This window comes from Mercenaria mercenaria, chromosome 13 (genome assembly GCF_021730395.1).
Source record: "Mercenaria mercenaria strain notata chromosome 13, MADL_Memer_1, whole genome shotgun sequence".
Taxonomy (NCBI): domain Eukaryota; kingdom Metazoa; phylum Mollusca; class Bivalvia; order Venerida; family Veneridae; genus Mercenaria; species Mercenaria mercenaria.
In genome coordinates, this window is record NC_069373.1 from 40183939 (window position 1) to 40199085 (window position 15147).

General features: G+C 34.4%; 2 protein-coding genes across 3 annotated transcripts in view; one reads left to right on the top strand and one right to left on the bottom strand.

Annotated features, from left to right (window-relative positions):
* Positions 1-8496, bottom strand: part of LOC123528672 (ER degradation-enhancing alpha-mannosidase-like protein 1) — a 42853-nt gene extending 34357 nt beyond the window's left edge. The window contains exons 1-2 of the mRNA XM_045308572.2: positions 8156-8496; positions 7628-7700 (exon numbers count right to left, since the gene is read on the bottom strand). Coding sequence (XP_045164507.2) covers positions 7628-7700; positions 8156-8409 — 327 coding nt within the window. The 5' untranslated portion in view covers positions 8410-8496. The remainder of the gene's footprint in view (positions 1-7627; positions 7701-8155) is intronic.
* A 204-nt stretch (positions 8497-8700) lies between these two features.
* LOC123528671 (vezatin-like) overlaps positions 8701-15147 on the top strand; it is a 51372-nt gene continuing 44925 nt past the window's right edge. The window contains exon 1 of one of the 2 annotated variants that reach the window (XM_045308570.2): positions 8701-8851. In XM_045308570.2, the coding sequence (XP_045164505.2) occupies positions 8735-8851 (117 nt within the window). In that variant the 5' untranslated portion in view covers positions 8701-8734. The remainder of the gene's footprint in view (positions 8852-15147) is intronic. The other variant, XM_045308571.2, reaches the window with a different exon arrangement.

Genomic DNA, 15147 nt, shown 5'->3' on the forward strand with positions numbered 1-15147 from the left:
TTACTTTTTTATGACCTTTCAGCAAAGGTTGTACACATATTTATTAGACACTGATTATATTGAACAATAGGTAGACCGCATCTTATTACAGGATTAGCAGTTACATGTATCTTTATACACATAAAGAACATTATCACCCCTCAGTTTTCTTAACAGAAACTCCTCACTTGCAGGTAAATGAGCCTTGTGGGAAAGGTCATGTTTGATGTAAAGAAAAGGTTAAATAATTTGACATTATTATGATTTATAATATCCAATATTAAAATGATTTCGATTGCATGTATTATACAATGCTGTCTGTGTCTATGATACTTTCTGCAGTTACAAAATAATTGTAAAGAACTGTGTTATAAGTATAAGTTAGATAATACATACAAGTGTGCTACCGGCTGGTATCATCATGCGCGGGGGAATCTCAGGGAACGTAATTTGGGTAGCATGATGATACTCACTGGTAACACAAGCGTGTGTATTGTCTAACTGATTTATTGCATGATTAAAAACAGTAAACTGACCACATTTTTTAAATATCTTAAATTTTAAATATTTAAAAATATTTTCCCTCTTGAGCCTCCCTTAGAAACATTTCATAATAAACTCCCAACTGCTAATTAAAGCCAGAAGATAGCGCTGGGTAAATTATGCATGCTTCACATCAGAGAGACCTTTTTCAAAATTTTTAATTTATTACAGGGCTCCAGATAAGATGCGTATTAGTGTAAATTACGCTTTGAAATAATGCATATAGGCATGTCTGCTAATTTTTTAGCGTATATAAACGTACATAAAATTACAGAAATGCATGCAAAGACTTTTTACTAGCGTAAATAAAATCTGAATCGTCTGGATGCTTTTCATAACAGAGCACGATCGGCATTTCTGCCACATTGAACGTACACAGGCATTGAATGGTACTCTATAAACCTAGGTTAAACTATATTATACACTCAATTTGTGCGTAAATCAAATTGCTGGGAATTAATATTGATGGTAAGATAGTGTATTTTAAAGCGGTGTCGATTTAAAATATCAACTTCCGGTGTGGAGTAAACAACAACATTTCTCTTTCAAAGAATGTATGAAGTGAACAAACATGCTACGCATTCTTTAAACCAACAAAAAATGATTCCCAAAACATCGTTAAAGGTATATTGAATAATCTATTGGATTTGGCAGTGAGTGTGAAGCCAAAGCAAGCCAATGGAGAAAAAGAAGTAAAAACTTGAATGCTGAATTGAAACTGAACTGCAAACAAATTCATGGGTGTTACTCCCAATAAATATGTTATAAAACTGATTTCTGTTTTTTTTCTCATTTACAAATTTTCAGGAGTAAAAATACTCCTAGTCAATTTCAGATTTTACCATTTTACTCATTCGCAAGAATTATGATGAGTAAATACTCATAGGCCAAAAAAATTATACATGCTTATATGCATTATTTCAAAGCGTAATTTACGCTAATACGCATCTTATCTGGAGCCCTGTTAATCTATCATATAACAAGAGCACCGCCTTGCGGGTGCTGACGCTCATCTGATTTTTTTTGTGTAATAGAAATATTGTCCTACCCATGATTTTCTAAGTCTAAAAAGGGCCACCATTCTTGCAAAAAGCAGGATAGAGTTATGTTTCTTGATGTTCAGTGTCCACTTATGATGGTGAAAAACTGTTGCAAGTTTTAAAGCAATAGCTTTGATAGTTTATGAGAAAAGTTGACTTAAACATAATACTCAACCAAGAAAATGATTTTCTAAGACCAAAAGGGGCAATAATTATTGCAAAAAGCCGGATGGAGTTATGTTGCTTGCTGTACAGGGTCAGCTTATGATGGTCAACAAGTGTTGCAAGTTTCAAAGCAATAGCTTTGATAGTTTAAGAGAAAAAGTTGACCTAAACATAAAACTTAACCAAGAAATCTGATATTTTCTAAGTCCAAAAGGGGCCATAAATCTTGCAAAAAGCAGGATGGAGTTATGTTTCTTGCTGTACAGGGTCAACTTATGATGGTGAACAAGTGTTGCAAGTTTTAAAGCAATAGCTTTGATAGTTTAGGATAAAAGCTGACCTAAACATAAAACTTAACCAAGAAAACTGAGTTTCTAAGTCCAATAGGGGCAATAAATCTTGCAAATAGCAAGATGGAGTTATGTTTCTTGATGTACAGGGTCTGCTTATGATGGTGAACAAGTATTCCAAGTTTCAAAGCAATAGCTTTGATAGTTTAGGAGAAAAGTTGACCTAAACATAAAACTTAACCAAGAAATCTGATATTTTCTAAGTACAAAAGGGGCCATAAATCTTGCAAAAAGCAAGATGGAGTTATGTTTCTTGATGTACAGGGTCTGCTTATGATGGTGAACAAGTATTCCAAGTTTCAAAGCAATAGCTTTGATAGTTTAAGAGAAAAAGTTGACCTAAACATAAAACTTAACCAAGAAATCTGATATTTTCTAAGTACAAAAGGGGCCATAAATCTTGCAAAAAGCAAGATGGAGTTATGTTTCTTGCTATACAGGGTCAGCTTATGATGGTGAACAAGTATTCCAAGTTTCAAAGCAATAGCTTTGATAGTTTAGGAGAAAAGCTGACCTAAACATAAAACTTAACCAGGCAACGCCGACGCCGACAACCGCTCAAGTGATGACAATAACTCATCATAGTTTAGGAGAAAAGCTGACCTAAACATAAAACTTAACCAGGCAATGCCGACGCAGACGCCGACGCCGACAACCGCTCAAGTGATGACAATAACTCATCATTTTTTTTCAAAAAATCAGATGAGCTAAAAATCAGAGCAACAAAGTATGCTGTCATTAATATACCTTAAACATATGTTCATAGTGAAATTATCATATTCGTAAAAAATAATCATACGCTGTGACGATAATAATGTATACAATAAACAATACTTGTCACAAGATTTGTTTCACCAGTTTTAGTGCTTTGTATTCTAATATCTATATATATATATACAAAAATTTAATGCGTAGAATGGTCAGTGTCCCAAAGCTGAACTGACAACTACATCAATTACCGTTACACACGAAAACTTCGTGCGATAAAATGCCACCTGGCGGCGACTACATACGATTTAAAGGAAAATAATTTCTTTCTAATTTGTCTGCTCAAACGAAAGAAATTATATGTCTTTTAATAATCAAATTGTGAGTATACTCTTCCAGGGTAAGGTGATTACTGAAGATGATGATGATTATGCCTCTTTCTCATAATCCCGAGCCTTCTCATTGATCTGAGCATTTAGAAAATTTGCACTTGTAGCTATTTCCTGTTTCTAAATTTTATGCATGTTGTGGCAAACCATATGACTATTAAAGACAATGAAAAGAAAATAATATTATTCACATTAGAACACAAATATGCAAAACAGAAAATTCTGGCACATTTTAGGCATAAAAAAAAATGTTTGTTTCCGGTAACATGCTCAAAAAAATTAGGGTAGGTAGATTGGTAAATTTTTTTTGGATTTTTTTTGATTAAGTGTCAAAAAAAAAGAATACAAATAATAAGGGGATTATGCCTTTAGAGCATAAGCAAGTTCATTTCTAACATCAATGACAATGTTTAAAGCATAAAAAGTGCAATTTTGCAACTTTTTTTTTAAAACAACAATCCTTAGAATTTTTCTTCATGGGATTTTTTTAAAGTTTAAATGTTGGAGTATCAAACTATAGCAACAAGAGCTGTCTGTTGACAGTGTGCTCGACTATTCAAAGCACTGATAGAAGTATTGTGTCAAAATATTACCAGAGATTTTCAGACAAAAGTAAAAGAATAGATAAGACAAACAATGTACTTGTATTTGTGGATTTGGATAAGTCTTGCACTATATGGCAATGTGTGACCATGATGGTAAGCAAGTGTTCAAAGTTTCAAAGCCATATATCAAACAGTTTAAAGACAAAATATTGAATGGTATGCAAAACTTAACTAATCTCTATGTAAAAACAAGAGGACCATGATGGTCCTGAATCGCTCACCTATCCCCAAATGACCCAGTGTTCAACTGAGTATGACGTCGTTATTTCTATTATTTGACATAGTGACCTAGTTTTTGAGCACATGTGACCTAGATATCATCAAGATAAAAAATTCTGACCAATTTTCATGAAGATCCATTGAAAAATATGGCCTCTAGAGAGGTCACAAGGTTTTTCTATTATTTGACCTAATGACCTAGTTTTTGAAGGCACGTGACCCACTTTTAAACTTGACCTAGATATCATCAAGGTGAACATTCTCACCAATTTTCATGAAGATCTCGTGAAAAATATGGCCTCTAGAGAGGTCACAAGGTTTTTCTATTTTTCGACCTACTGACCAAGTTTTTGACCGCACATGACCCAGTTACGAACCTGATCTAGATATCATCAAGCTGAACATTCTCACCAATTTTCATGAAGATCCATTGAGAAATATGGCCTCTAGAGAGGTCACAAGGTTTTTTCTATTTTTAGACCTACTGACCTAGTTTTTGACCCCACGTGACCCAGTTTCGAATTTGACTTAGATATCATCAAGATGAACATTCTGACCAATATTCATGAAGATCTCATGAAAAATATGGCCTCTAGAGAGGTCACAAGGTTTTTCTATCTTAAGATCTACTGACCTAGTTTTTAAACCCACGTGACCCAGTTTCGAACTTGACCTAGATATCTTCAAGGTAAACATTCTGACCAATTTTCATGAAGATCCATTGAAAAATATCGCCTCTAGAGAGGTCACAAGGTTTTCCTATTTTTAGACCTACTGACCTAGTTTTTGACCGCACGTGACCCAGTTTCGAACTTGACCTAGATATCATCAAGCTGAACATTCTGACCAATTTTCATAAAAATCCATTGAGAAATATGGCCTCTAGAGTGGTCACAAGGTTTTTCTATTTTTAGATCTACTGACCTAGTTTTTGACCCCACATGACCCAGTTTCGAACTTGACCTAGATATCATCAAGGTGAACATTCTGACCAATATTCATGAAGATCTTATGAAAAATATCGCCTCTAGAGAGGTCACAAGGTTTTTCTATTTTTAGATCTACTGACCTAGTTTTTAACCCCACGTGACCCAGTTTCGAATTTCACCTAGATATCATCAAGATGAACATTCTGACCAATTTTCATGAAGATCCATTGAGAAATATGGTCTCTAGAGAGATCACAAGGTTTTTCTATTTTTAGATCTAATGACCTAGTTTTTAACCCTACGTGACCCAGTTTCGAACTTGACCTAGATATCATCAAGATAAACATTCTGACCAATATTCATGAAGATCTCATGAAAAATATGGCCTCTAGAGAGGTCACAAGGTTTTTCTATTTTTAGACCTACTGACCTAGTTTTTGACCCCACGTGACCAAGTTTCGAACTTGACCTAGATATCATCAAGATGAACATTCTGACCAATTTTCATGAAGATCTTTTGAAATATATGGCCTCTAGAGAGGTCACAAGGTTTTTCTATTTTTAGACCTTCTGACCTAGTTTTTGATGGCACGTGACCCAGTTTCGAACTTGACCTAGATATCATCAAGATGAACATTCTGACCAACTTTCATAAAGATCCCATGAAAAATGTGACCTCTAGAGTGGTCACAAGCAAAAGTTTACGGACGCACGGACGGACGACGGACACCGCGGGATCACAAAAGCTCACTTTGTCACTTTGTGACAGGTGAGCTAAAAAGGGCCATAACTGAGCTAATTCCTTGCCTAGGTATGTAGACTATGATGGTAAACAAGTGGTCAAAGTTTTTCAAGTAATTCAAGTTTATTCAAGCAAATGTTAAGTCCCACTTATGTGGGCAGCATTAACAGCATATAATATCTACAAATACATACATTTAACAAACAGTGACACATTGGAAAACGGCCATTGTTATTGTCTTCCATAATTTTTATAACTCTAATTCGATAATACATGTATAATGAGTAATAAATGAAAACTTTAAACTACATGTCCAACAGTTACTGGAGAACAGTAGCAATGAAAATTACTGTTCAGTATGATTAAAGGAAACATGTTGCTGGAGAACAGTAGCAATGAACATTACTGTTATAAGTATGATTAAAGAAAACATGTTGCTGGAGGACAGTAGCAATGAACATTACTGTTATAAATATGATTAAAGAAAACATGTTGCTGGAGAACAGTAGCAATGAACATTACTGTTATAAATATGATTAAAGGAAACATGTTGCTGGAGAACAGTAGCAATGAACATTACTGTTATAAGTATGATTAAAGAAAACATGTTGCTGGAGAACAGTAGCAATGAACATTACTGTTATAAGTATGATTAAAGAAAACATGTTGCTGGAGAACAGTAGCAATGAAAATTACTGTTCAGTATGATTAAAGAAAACATGTTACTGGAGAACAGTAGCAATGAACATTACTGTTATAAGTATAATTAAAGAAAACAATGTACTTGTATTTGTGGATTTGGATAAGTCTTGCACTATATGGCAATGTGTGACCATGATGGTAAGCAAGTGTTCAAAGTTTCAAAGCCATATATCAAACAGTTTAAAGACAAAATATTGAATGGTATGCAAAACTTAACTAATATCTATGTCAAAAAAGGGCCATAACTGAGCTAATTCCTTGCCTCGGTATGTAGACTATGATGGTAAACAAGTGGTGAAAGTTTCAAAGCCATAATTATGACAAACAGGTAAAGCAAAATATGGACTGGTATGAAAACCTTAACTGATTTCTAAGTCCAAAAAGGGCCATAATTCAGCCAAAATAGTTGATAGAGTTATGTACTCTCGCCTACAGATGGGACTCATGATAATAAACAAGTGTTAAAAGTTTCAAAGCCACATGTATGTCAAATAGTTTTAACAAAATGCTGACTTGTATGAAAACTGAACCAATTTCCATGTACAATAAGGGCCATAATTCAGCCAAACTCCTTGACAGAGTTATGTACTCTTGCCTACAGATTGAAATCATGATGATTAATAATTGTTCAAACTTTCAAAGCCACATGTCAAATAATTTTGACAAAACATGGACTTGTAAAAAAATTGTACCAATTTCCAAGTCCAAAAAGGGTCATAATTCAGCCAAAATAGTTGACAGAGTTATGTACTCTTGCCTACAGATAGAGACTGTTATAATAAACAAGTGATAAAAGTATCAAAGCCATATGTCTAACACTACACAAAATGTGAACTGGTATGAAAAACTTAACCAAGATGTTTAAGTTAAAAGGGGCCATAACTCAGCCAAAATCCTTGATGGAGTTATGTACTCTGGCCTAAAACTGGACATTGTGATGGTACACAAGTGTTGAAAGTTTCAAAGCTTTATCTCAAAAAACTTAAACAAGGTGTGACGACGACGCTGACACCATGGTGAGTAGGACAGCTCTACTAAATTCTTCAAATAGTCGAGCTAAAAACTCTTTTGAAACTTAAATATATTACTGACAAGAACTGAAATACCGGTTTAGGGGCTCGGAATAACGAGAAAAGGGCATAATTACATGAATCTAAATTGTCGGTTGATTTCAAGAATGACAGTACAGTGTTAAGCTAACTGTCATCTAAAAAATAAAAATAGGTTGCTTGGATAAAAATGTAACTTTTGCCTACCACTAATGTGTCTAATGTATCCACCAATGTCAGACTATAATCTCCCAAGGCATCATTAATGTTGATATTTGACCTGAAATGCAGTTAGGTTATAAAAGTATCATCTGAAAGCCCATTATTCTAAAAGCCAAAGATTTCTGAATTATTACTGATTTCTTGCTCTCCTTCAACTATATATTAGAGCCACAAAATTGGCAAAAAAGGCTCTGCTGTATCTACATGCCAATATGAATAACTACATACTGAATCACAGACACCAGTTGTCAAGATGACCTTTCTGACATAGTCAGCTGTTGGGCAGCTAAACTTGGATAGTGTCGTTAAAACTATCGATCAGTCTCAGAAAACAAGGAGAAAGGAAATCCGTACTCCTAGAAAAACCCCAACAGGCTTGTCTAGAGGTACAGATACTGATTCTAGAGGTATCTGATTCTAGTGGAGTAGATATACAGATCCCAGACACTTCTTAATTAAATGAATGTTCATCTCCTATATTGTGTAAGGACAATGAAGAAAAACTATACTCACGGATTTTCATAATCTGGACCTCTCCCTGTACAATGAATGGGATCAAGCTCATCTTTTGGGTAAGCATGTTTCATGTAATTATCGTAGCCAAAATAAAACATGTCTCTAATACCAGAGAGAGTTTCAATTCGGTCCTCCTCAGAAAAATAACCATATTTCCCTTCGTAAGGCTCCCAGATGTTCTTGAAATAACTCTCATTACTTGTTGTGTGCAAAATACACACGTTAATGACTAACAGAAGAATCTTAAACATAGCACTCCCACATTTTGGTAGGAGTATAAAAGTTGTAAAACTTGAAATTGAGAGTTAAGACTTTAAACAGGAAGTGCCGAAGGACATCTGATGAATACATTCGTTTGGAAAAGTAGTACTACAATTTATTAAATGAACATATTTTGATATATAATTGAAAATATGTTTTTGAAACTAATCAAATCTGAAGGAGAAATAAATCTGAAAATGACCATAAAATCTTTTTGATTTGCACTCAAAATTTAAAATATTAATGCGCGCAATGGATCAAATAGGTCAGGGAAATCCTAATATTTGACCAATCAGGTATGTCGACGTGGGGTTGATGGGAATACCGGAACCAGTATGTCTACATTTGCGGGAGTTTTTGACAGCTATGGCAGAAAATATGTATGGCTCGAATGATGTTAACGAAGAAGAGGATGACTGTGTTATTTTTAAGGTATTTAAATTGTGCTTATGAGGAGGACCCTTTCATACTGTATGTGTTGTAATCTAGCATGCTTTCTGATGGACATCAAACTTGTTCCAGTATTAAATCACAGGCACGGGTCCAGTGTATATTTTTTGTTTAAGGGGACGCTTACTTTGAAATTAGAAAAAAGTGGGTGGGTAGAAAAATTACCTGCAAAAAAGTACAGGTTTTGGTACATGAATGGATACTGTTTCAACTGTTATAGTACACAAAGGATTGCTCACTAAAATAAAAATGAGCAAACTGAAACAAGAAAGTTATTGTTGAATTACATAAGACTTCTTGTGTACATCAAAGTCAACAATTAAGACTTTTTGGTGCAAAATAATGTGCTTCACCTTGTCCAAACATTTATCAATGTCTACAGATTCTATTTAAAGAAAGAATGTGAAATTGTCACTGTCTTGCTTTTCATTTCGCATATGTAAGCTAAACACATTATTTAGTTTGTTTACAAAGTAGTGCATAGAAAAGATACGGTGGTCAAGGAATGCACATTCCAAAACTAAAAGAGTTTTCCCCTTAATACATTAAACATTTATCGTTACAAATCTAGGGCTTACAATAAGGCCTAGAAATGTTGCCATATTAATTTTTAACTTGGTATTTATGAACTACAATGCACTTAAATATCAAAAACATCAACAAACTTTGAAAATGTATTTGTGTTAAAAATCCCTAAAATAAGGTATGAAATTTGGTTGAGAGGTCCAATCAATGTGTATATGTGCAAAAGTAACATTCTAATCTTGTTCACAAAAGTTACTAATACACAGCAGGCATGTCAATGATCAAAACTGGACGAATATACAGTTTCCTCACTTTAATGTCATTTATAATTTGTCCTTGAATCTCAACCATACTTTTCATAATTCTGTTTGCACGAGTTGCACGAGAATGCTGTCATTCACGTAAAAAAATGGGTCAAATAAGTTGTAAATGCAATATCATCTAAACGTAATTAATGGATTATGCAGTTCAGTAAACTTTATCTCATACGTAACGAACATGTATAATGTTGTAACAACAACTTTACTTACACTGATTTAAGTAGCAGTCGGTTTTAAGTGACTTTATTGATTCATTTTAGTTTTGTTATTGTTGTCAAAAGTATAACGGAAGTGCCTCACAACTGAAGCGGAAACCAGTTTGATGCGCAAAGTAGTCCAATGTAATAATATTTTTGACAAATGTCCACAGAAATTATATTTTCTAATATTAAAGGACGAATATCTGAATAGGATTATTATTTGATAAGAAATATAATCATCGACATGTTTTTTTTAAAATCGTACACGTGCTGACACCTAAGTTGTCTCCTTGTTTATTAAAATTACTTTCGTCCGCGCAGTAATACATTTGCAGTGAATCGCTGAGAAGTCGTGGGAAATTAAAAACCATGTAATAAACTAAAATTAACCACTTTTCAAGAGATTTCAAGTGATCGCCATTATGCATTTAACCCGCCTGACCTGTGAGATCTTAGATATCTGTTCTAAGGTATTCATTGTGTAGAATGTCATGTTATGCCTTGCAATGCTAATCCCACTCTGATTTTTTTGTTTACATTTTTATCAATGAGAAATATGGCGTCCATCCGAGCTGAAATGACATGGCGTTAAATTTTTACATGTTTAAGCAACCTGTGTGTTAGAAAAAATCTCATCCTCAACATTATTTGGAACACTGTTATTGTAAAAAACCTGTTTTTTCCTTATACAAAAGCTTAATATTTTGTGTTGAATGTACTTTCACAAAGACCTCTGTTTCCTATTACATTCATAGTACCACATCCTTACCCACAAAATACTGAATATTACAGGTGTCCATCAGTATTATATCAGCTTAGGAATATTATTTTATTTCCCAATCGATTTCTTGATATGCACCCTTCGCATTTCTGTAGACTGTGAATGTAGCAATATGCGTCCCCTTAATATAATTTTTTTCACACAAATACAGTATACTTTATATATGTTAGTCAAAAGAAAAAAATCGGTGACAAAAAATCCGGTCATAGTATCATTACATTGAAAAGGTGAACTATGCGAGCGTAACGCTATGGAAGCTCGCGCAACTTGTGGAAAATTTCAAATCGGATTTATACACTTGCAGCCACTACCTGCATGATCGCACTTTGAAACATTAAAGCCTTCCATAAATGCTAACTGACCCATAAATTGCTTTGAAAAACAGTACAAGTTCTACAAGCAAAAATTTCAGTTATCCCCGTGATTTTCATTCGATAGCGGACGTTTCCTGGTTTTTATCACTTCGTTTGGCAGCTGAAATCGCCGGTGATATTTGGGAGCGACACCTCTGGTTTTATGAAGTATTTTAATGGTGCCAAAACATCATTGTTTTAATTAAAGTAAATGAAATTACTTTTGTACGAAAGATCGACGGAATGAATGAAAATTATGGTCTTAAATAATGAATCTCGTCCCCTATATATCCTCCTGGATCAGTCCCTGGGGACTGTTCCAGGAGGATATATAAAGGGCATAAATGAAATTTATTCCGTTCAAAAGATGGACGGAATGAATAATAAATGTGATAAATATGTAATAATAACAATCTAAATTACATCCCTTTCATTTTTACAAACCTACTGTATTGTATTACATTATTTCCGATAAATATGTACATGGGATGACAGCGAAATGATAATACATAAAAATATCCTGATTATTCGATGATGTTCAACAATCTTCGAGTAGCGGAAGGAATAGTCCCCCCAGGGACTGATCCGAGAGATTGCCTCTATTTTCTATATGTTATCCAGACCCATGCAACTCGTTTGCGTTGATAAAGCTAACAACTACATTGCTTTAGGTATAGAGGATAGGTTGATAATAGTTGCATTTAGACACAGATTATTGTATGAATTTCCATCTCATTCTTCTGGTTTGCAGTAGGGCTGGGACAATTTCAAAATTTTGAAACCAGTTAATCGTTTGTATGAAATCAAATAGAACCGTTTAATCAGCCGCCATATTGAAAATACTGTTTTCTTTCCTGACAACTGTATCAAGGTGCTTCCAGCAGCTGAGTTCATTAGGAACTTATGGACATTTTCGTTTGCAAGCAGTGTGATAATAATAAGTCATATTTTAAATATATCAAGACAGGCAAATCAGAGACATTTGACAACTGAGAAGTGTTGACAATAAAAATGATCTTAGATCACGCAAGTTTTTGAATGAAGGTCACCTTAAGTGTCGCAGAACCTAAAGAGCGATACACGGGAAAGTGTTCATTTAAATCACAACACACTAAATAGCTGTTCTTTTGTATTCTTTATAAAATTGACATATTTCCAATGGCTCAGCACACATCAGGACCCATTATAAATGTCTGTAACTTACATTTTCTTGAAAAATATTGTCAGAGCTGAATAAAAATCAGAAGAAAAATGGGAGCATGTTTGATGCAAGAAAAATGTTTTCAGTCAAACACACAGACTGCAAAATCAGCTAAAAAATGAGACCCCAAACTGTAGTGGTGGTGTATGATCTAAGTATCCATGACACAATCTGCCATTATGTGACTACAATTTTTTTATGCCACTTTCCTATTTAGTGTTGTTGCTGTCAAGGATGTAATGTACAGTCAAATACCATTACCTCGATATTCAAGGGACTGTACAAATTGCATCGACATATCCGAAGTTCGACGTAACGATATCGACTATCTGGGACTACTAAATTGTACTTCTGTCAGACGTCTTTATTGTCATTATATCCAATGCTTTTTTCAGAGGGCTTGAAAGGGGAAAGAAATAACATAAAACGTAACTACGATTTTAATTTTATTTACAAATAAAACATCTTAGTTTAATACATACAACTTTTTAATTTTTTCAAAATATACATTTAAACATTAGCATTTTTATTCCTTCCCTAAACAAGTCTGAATGCAGCGGTAACGTTCCTAGATGAGTAGTCATATTGACTGTGCTTCGATAACAAAAATTTGCCAGTTAAATACGCATATTGTTACTCAATCCTAAATGGCAGATATTTGTTTGTTTGTTTGTTTGTTTTGGGTTTAACGCCGTTTTTCAACAGTATTTCAGAAATGGCAGATATTACTCCGTTAAAACGGAAAATATTTCATCCAAACTAGTTGTTATATTTGAAAACAGCTTTCCTGCTTGCACGGCGTTTTATAACACTAATTATTGGGAATTAAATGCAAACTTCCTGACATTTAAATTTGATTAAAGATTAAATAACAAACAAAACAAACACCAAACTAACTTGAATATGATAAATAAATCGCCGGACAACAACAGGCTGATTTTCACACCTTACAAATAACATGGATAGTTTTTGACAAGCTGTGATATCGACGAAACCAGGTGTAGAAACAGTACAGGTAAGTTGACGGGACTGAAAAATCTCATCGACCTAAACAAAATATCGAGCTAATCATATCGAGGTAATGATAAATAATTACATTAAAATAAATAGGGAAAAATCGAGACCGACTCAAACACATCGTGCTAACCGGAGTATCGAGTTATCCGATATTGAGGTAACGATATTCAACTGTATATATGCAGTAATATACATTTTATTGGGATTATAGGATATTTATTGCTTGAGAGCGATTAGCGGTTTTGCAAAATTGAAACCGGTTTCACCTAGATTAACAGAGTAATCGTACCAGTCTAAGTTTGCAGACAGACAAACTGACATACATTTCAAATGTTTGCTTGTTGTATCATTTTTCACATGTCATCCAATGAAAATTGAAGCTACCCGTTACTGACTAAATCAGTGTGTATATGAAAAACATCAGTGAATGAAAAGTATTTGATAGAAATTTACAATGTTGAATGTTTTTGAAAAGAGTACACATTATTATTCTGATATATGGTAAAACATCTTGAGTAGTATTATTTAGATGTGGTTTTAATAATTGATATCTGAAAAATTAACAGAGCTATCCTTTACGCACTATTGTGAATGTAAACAATGCCAAGGATAGTTTATTAAAAGCTGACTGTTTTGAAAATGATATGACATTTTCCTTCAGAAAAAGAGAAAAAAAACACTTACTTTATTATGTCTCCCACCACACAGTAGTGTGGGAGACATATTGATTTACTCCAGTCTGTGTGTCTGTCTCTCTCTGTGTGTGTGTGTGTGTGTCTGTCTGTCACAAAGCTTGTCCGCACTCTAAGTCAAATATTTCTCATCCAATCTTCACCAAACTTGAACAAAATGTGTTTGACCATGAGACCTCAGCCAAGTTCGATGACTAGCCAAATCAGTCCAGGCATATTGGAGTTACGGCCCTTGAATTACAGAAAAATCGGCCTTTTTACTCTTGTCTGCACTTTAAGTCAAACATTTCTCATCCGATCTTCACCAAACTTAAACAAAATATGTTTGACCATAAGACCTTGGACAAGTTTGATAACTAGCTAAATTGGTTCAGGCATTTTGGAGTTACAGCCCTTGAATTACCGAAAAATCGGCTGTTTTACTCTTGTCCGCACTCTTAAGTCGAACATTTCTCGTCCGATCTTCACCAAATTTGAACAAAATGTGTTTGACCATAAGACCTCGGACAAATTCGATGATTAGCCAAATCGGTCCAGACATTTTGGAGTTCTGGCCCTTGAATTGTAATGAGTAAACAGAATATGAAGACTGACTTGTTATTTAGATGATTAGGCAGTTGTGGGAGACATTCGCTTTTCTCAAAAGCAGCTGTAGTTTTCTTTGAACTGGAATGCAGGAAAAGTTTGTTAGCTATCTGCTATACCCTAGAGCACTGTAGTGCATTCCAGTTTCCTTAGCAAGAAGTCTGTTGACCCCCTCAAAGGTCATAATGCTTGATTGGGTACCATTATTGGCATTATTATACCCCCACAAAACGAAGTTTGGGGGGTATATAGGAGTGAGCTTGGTGGTCGGTCAGTTGGTCCGTTGGTTTTTGTGGTTTCCGGATGATAACTCATGAAAGGCTTGACCGATTTGAATAATTTTTGGTATACAGGTGTAACATCAGAAAATACAGGTCAGATTTGAATTTGGGGTCAATAGGTCAAAGATGAAGGTCGCAGTGACCCTGAACAGTTAAACAGTTTGCGGATGATAACTTGAGAACGCTTGGGCCTATGATCATATATTGTGGTACACAGGTATAACATCATGAAATACAGGTAAAATTCAACATTGGGGTCTGTAGGTCAAAAGGTCACAGTGACTCGGAACAGTTAAATGGTTTCTGGATGATAACTTGAGAAC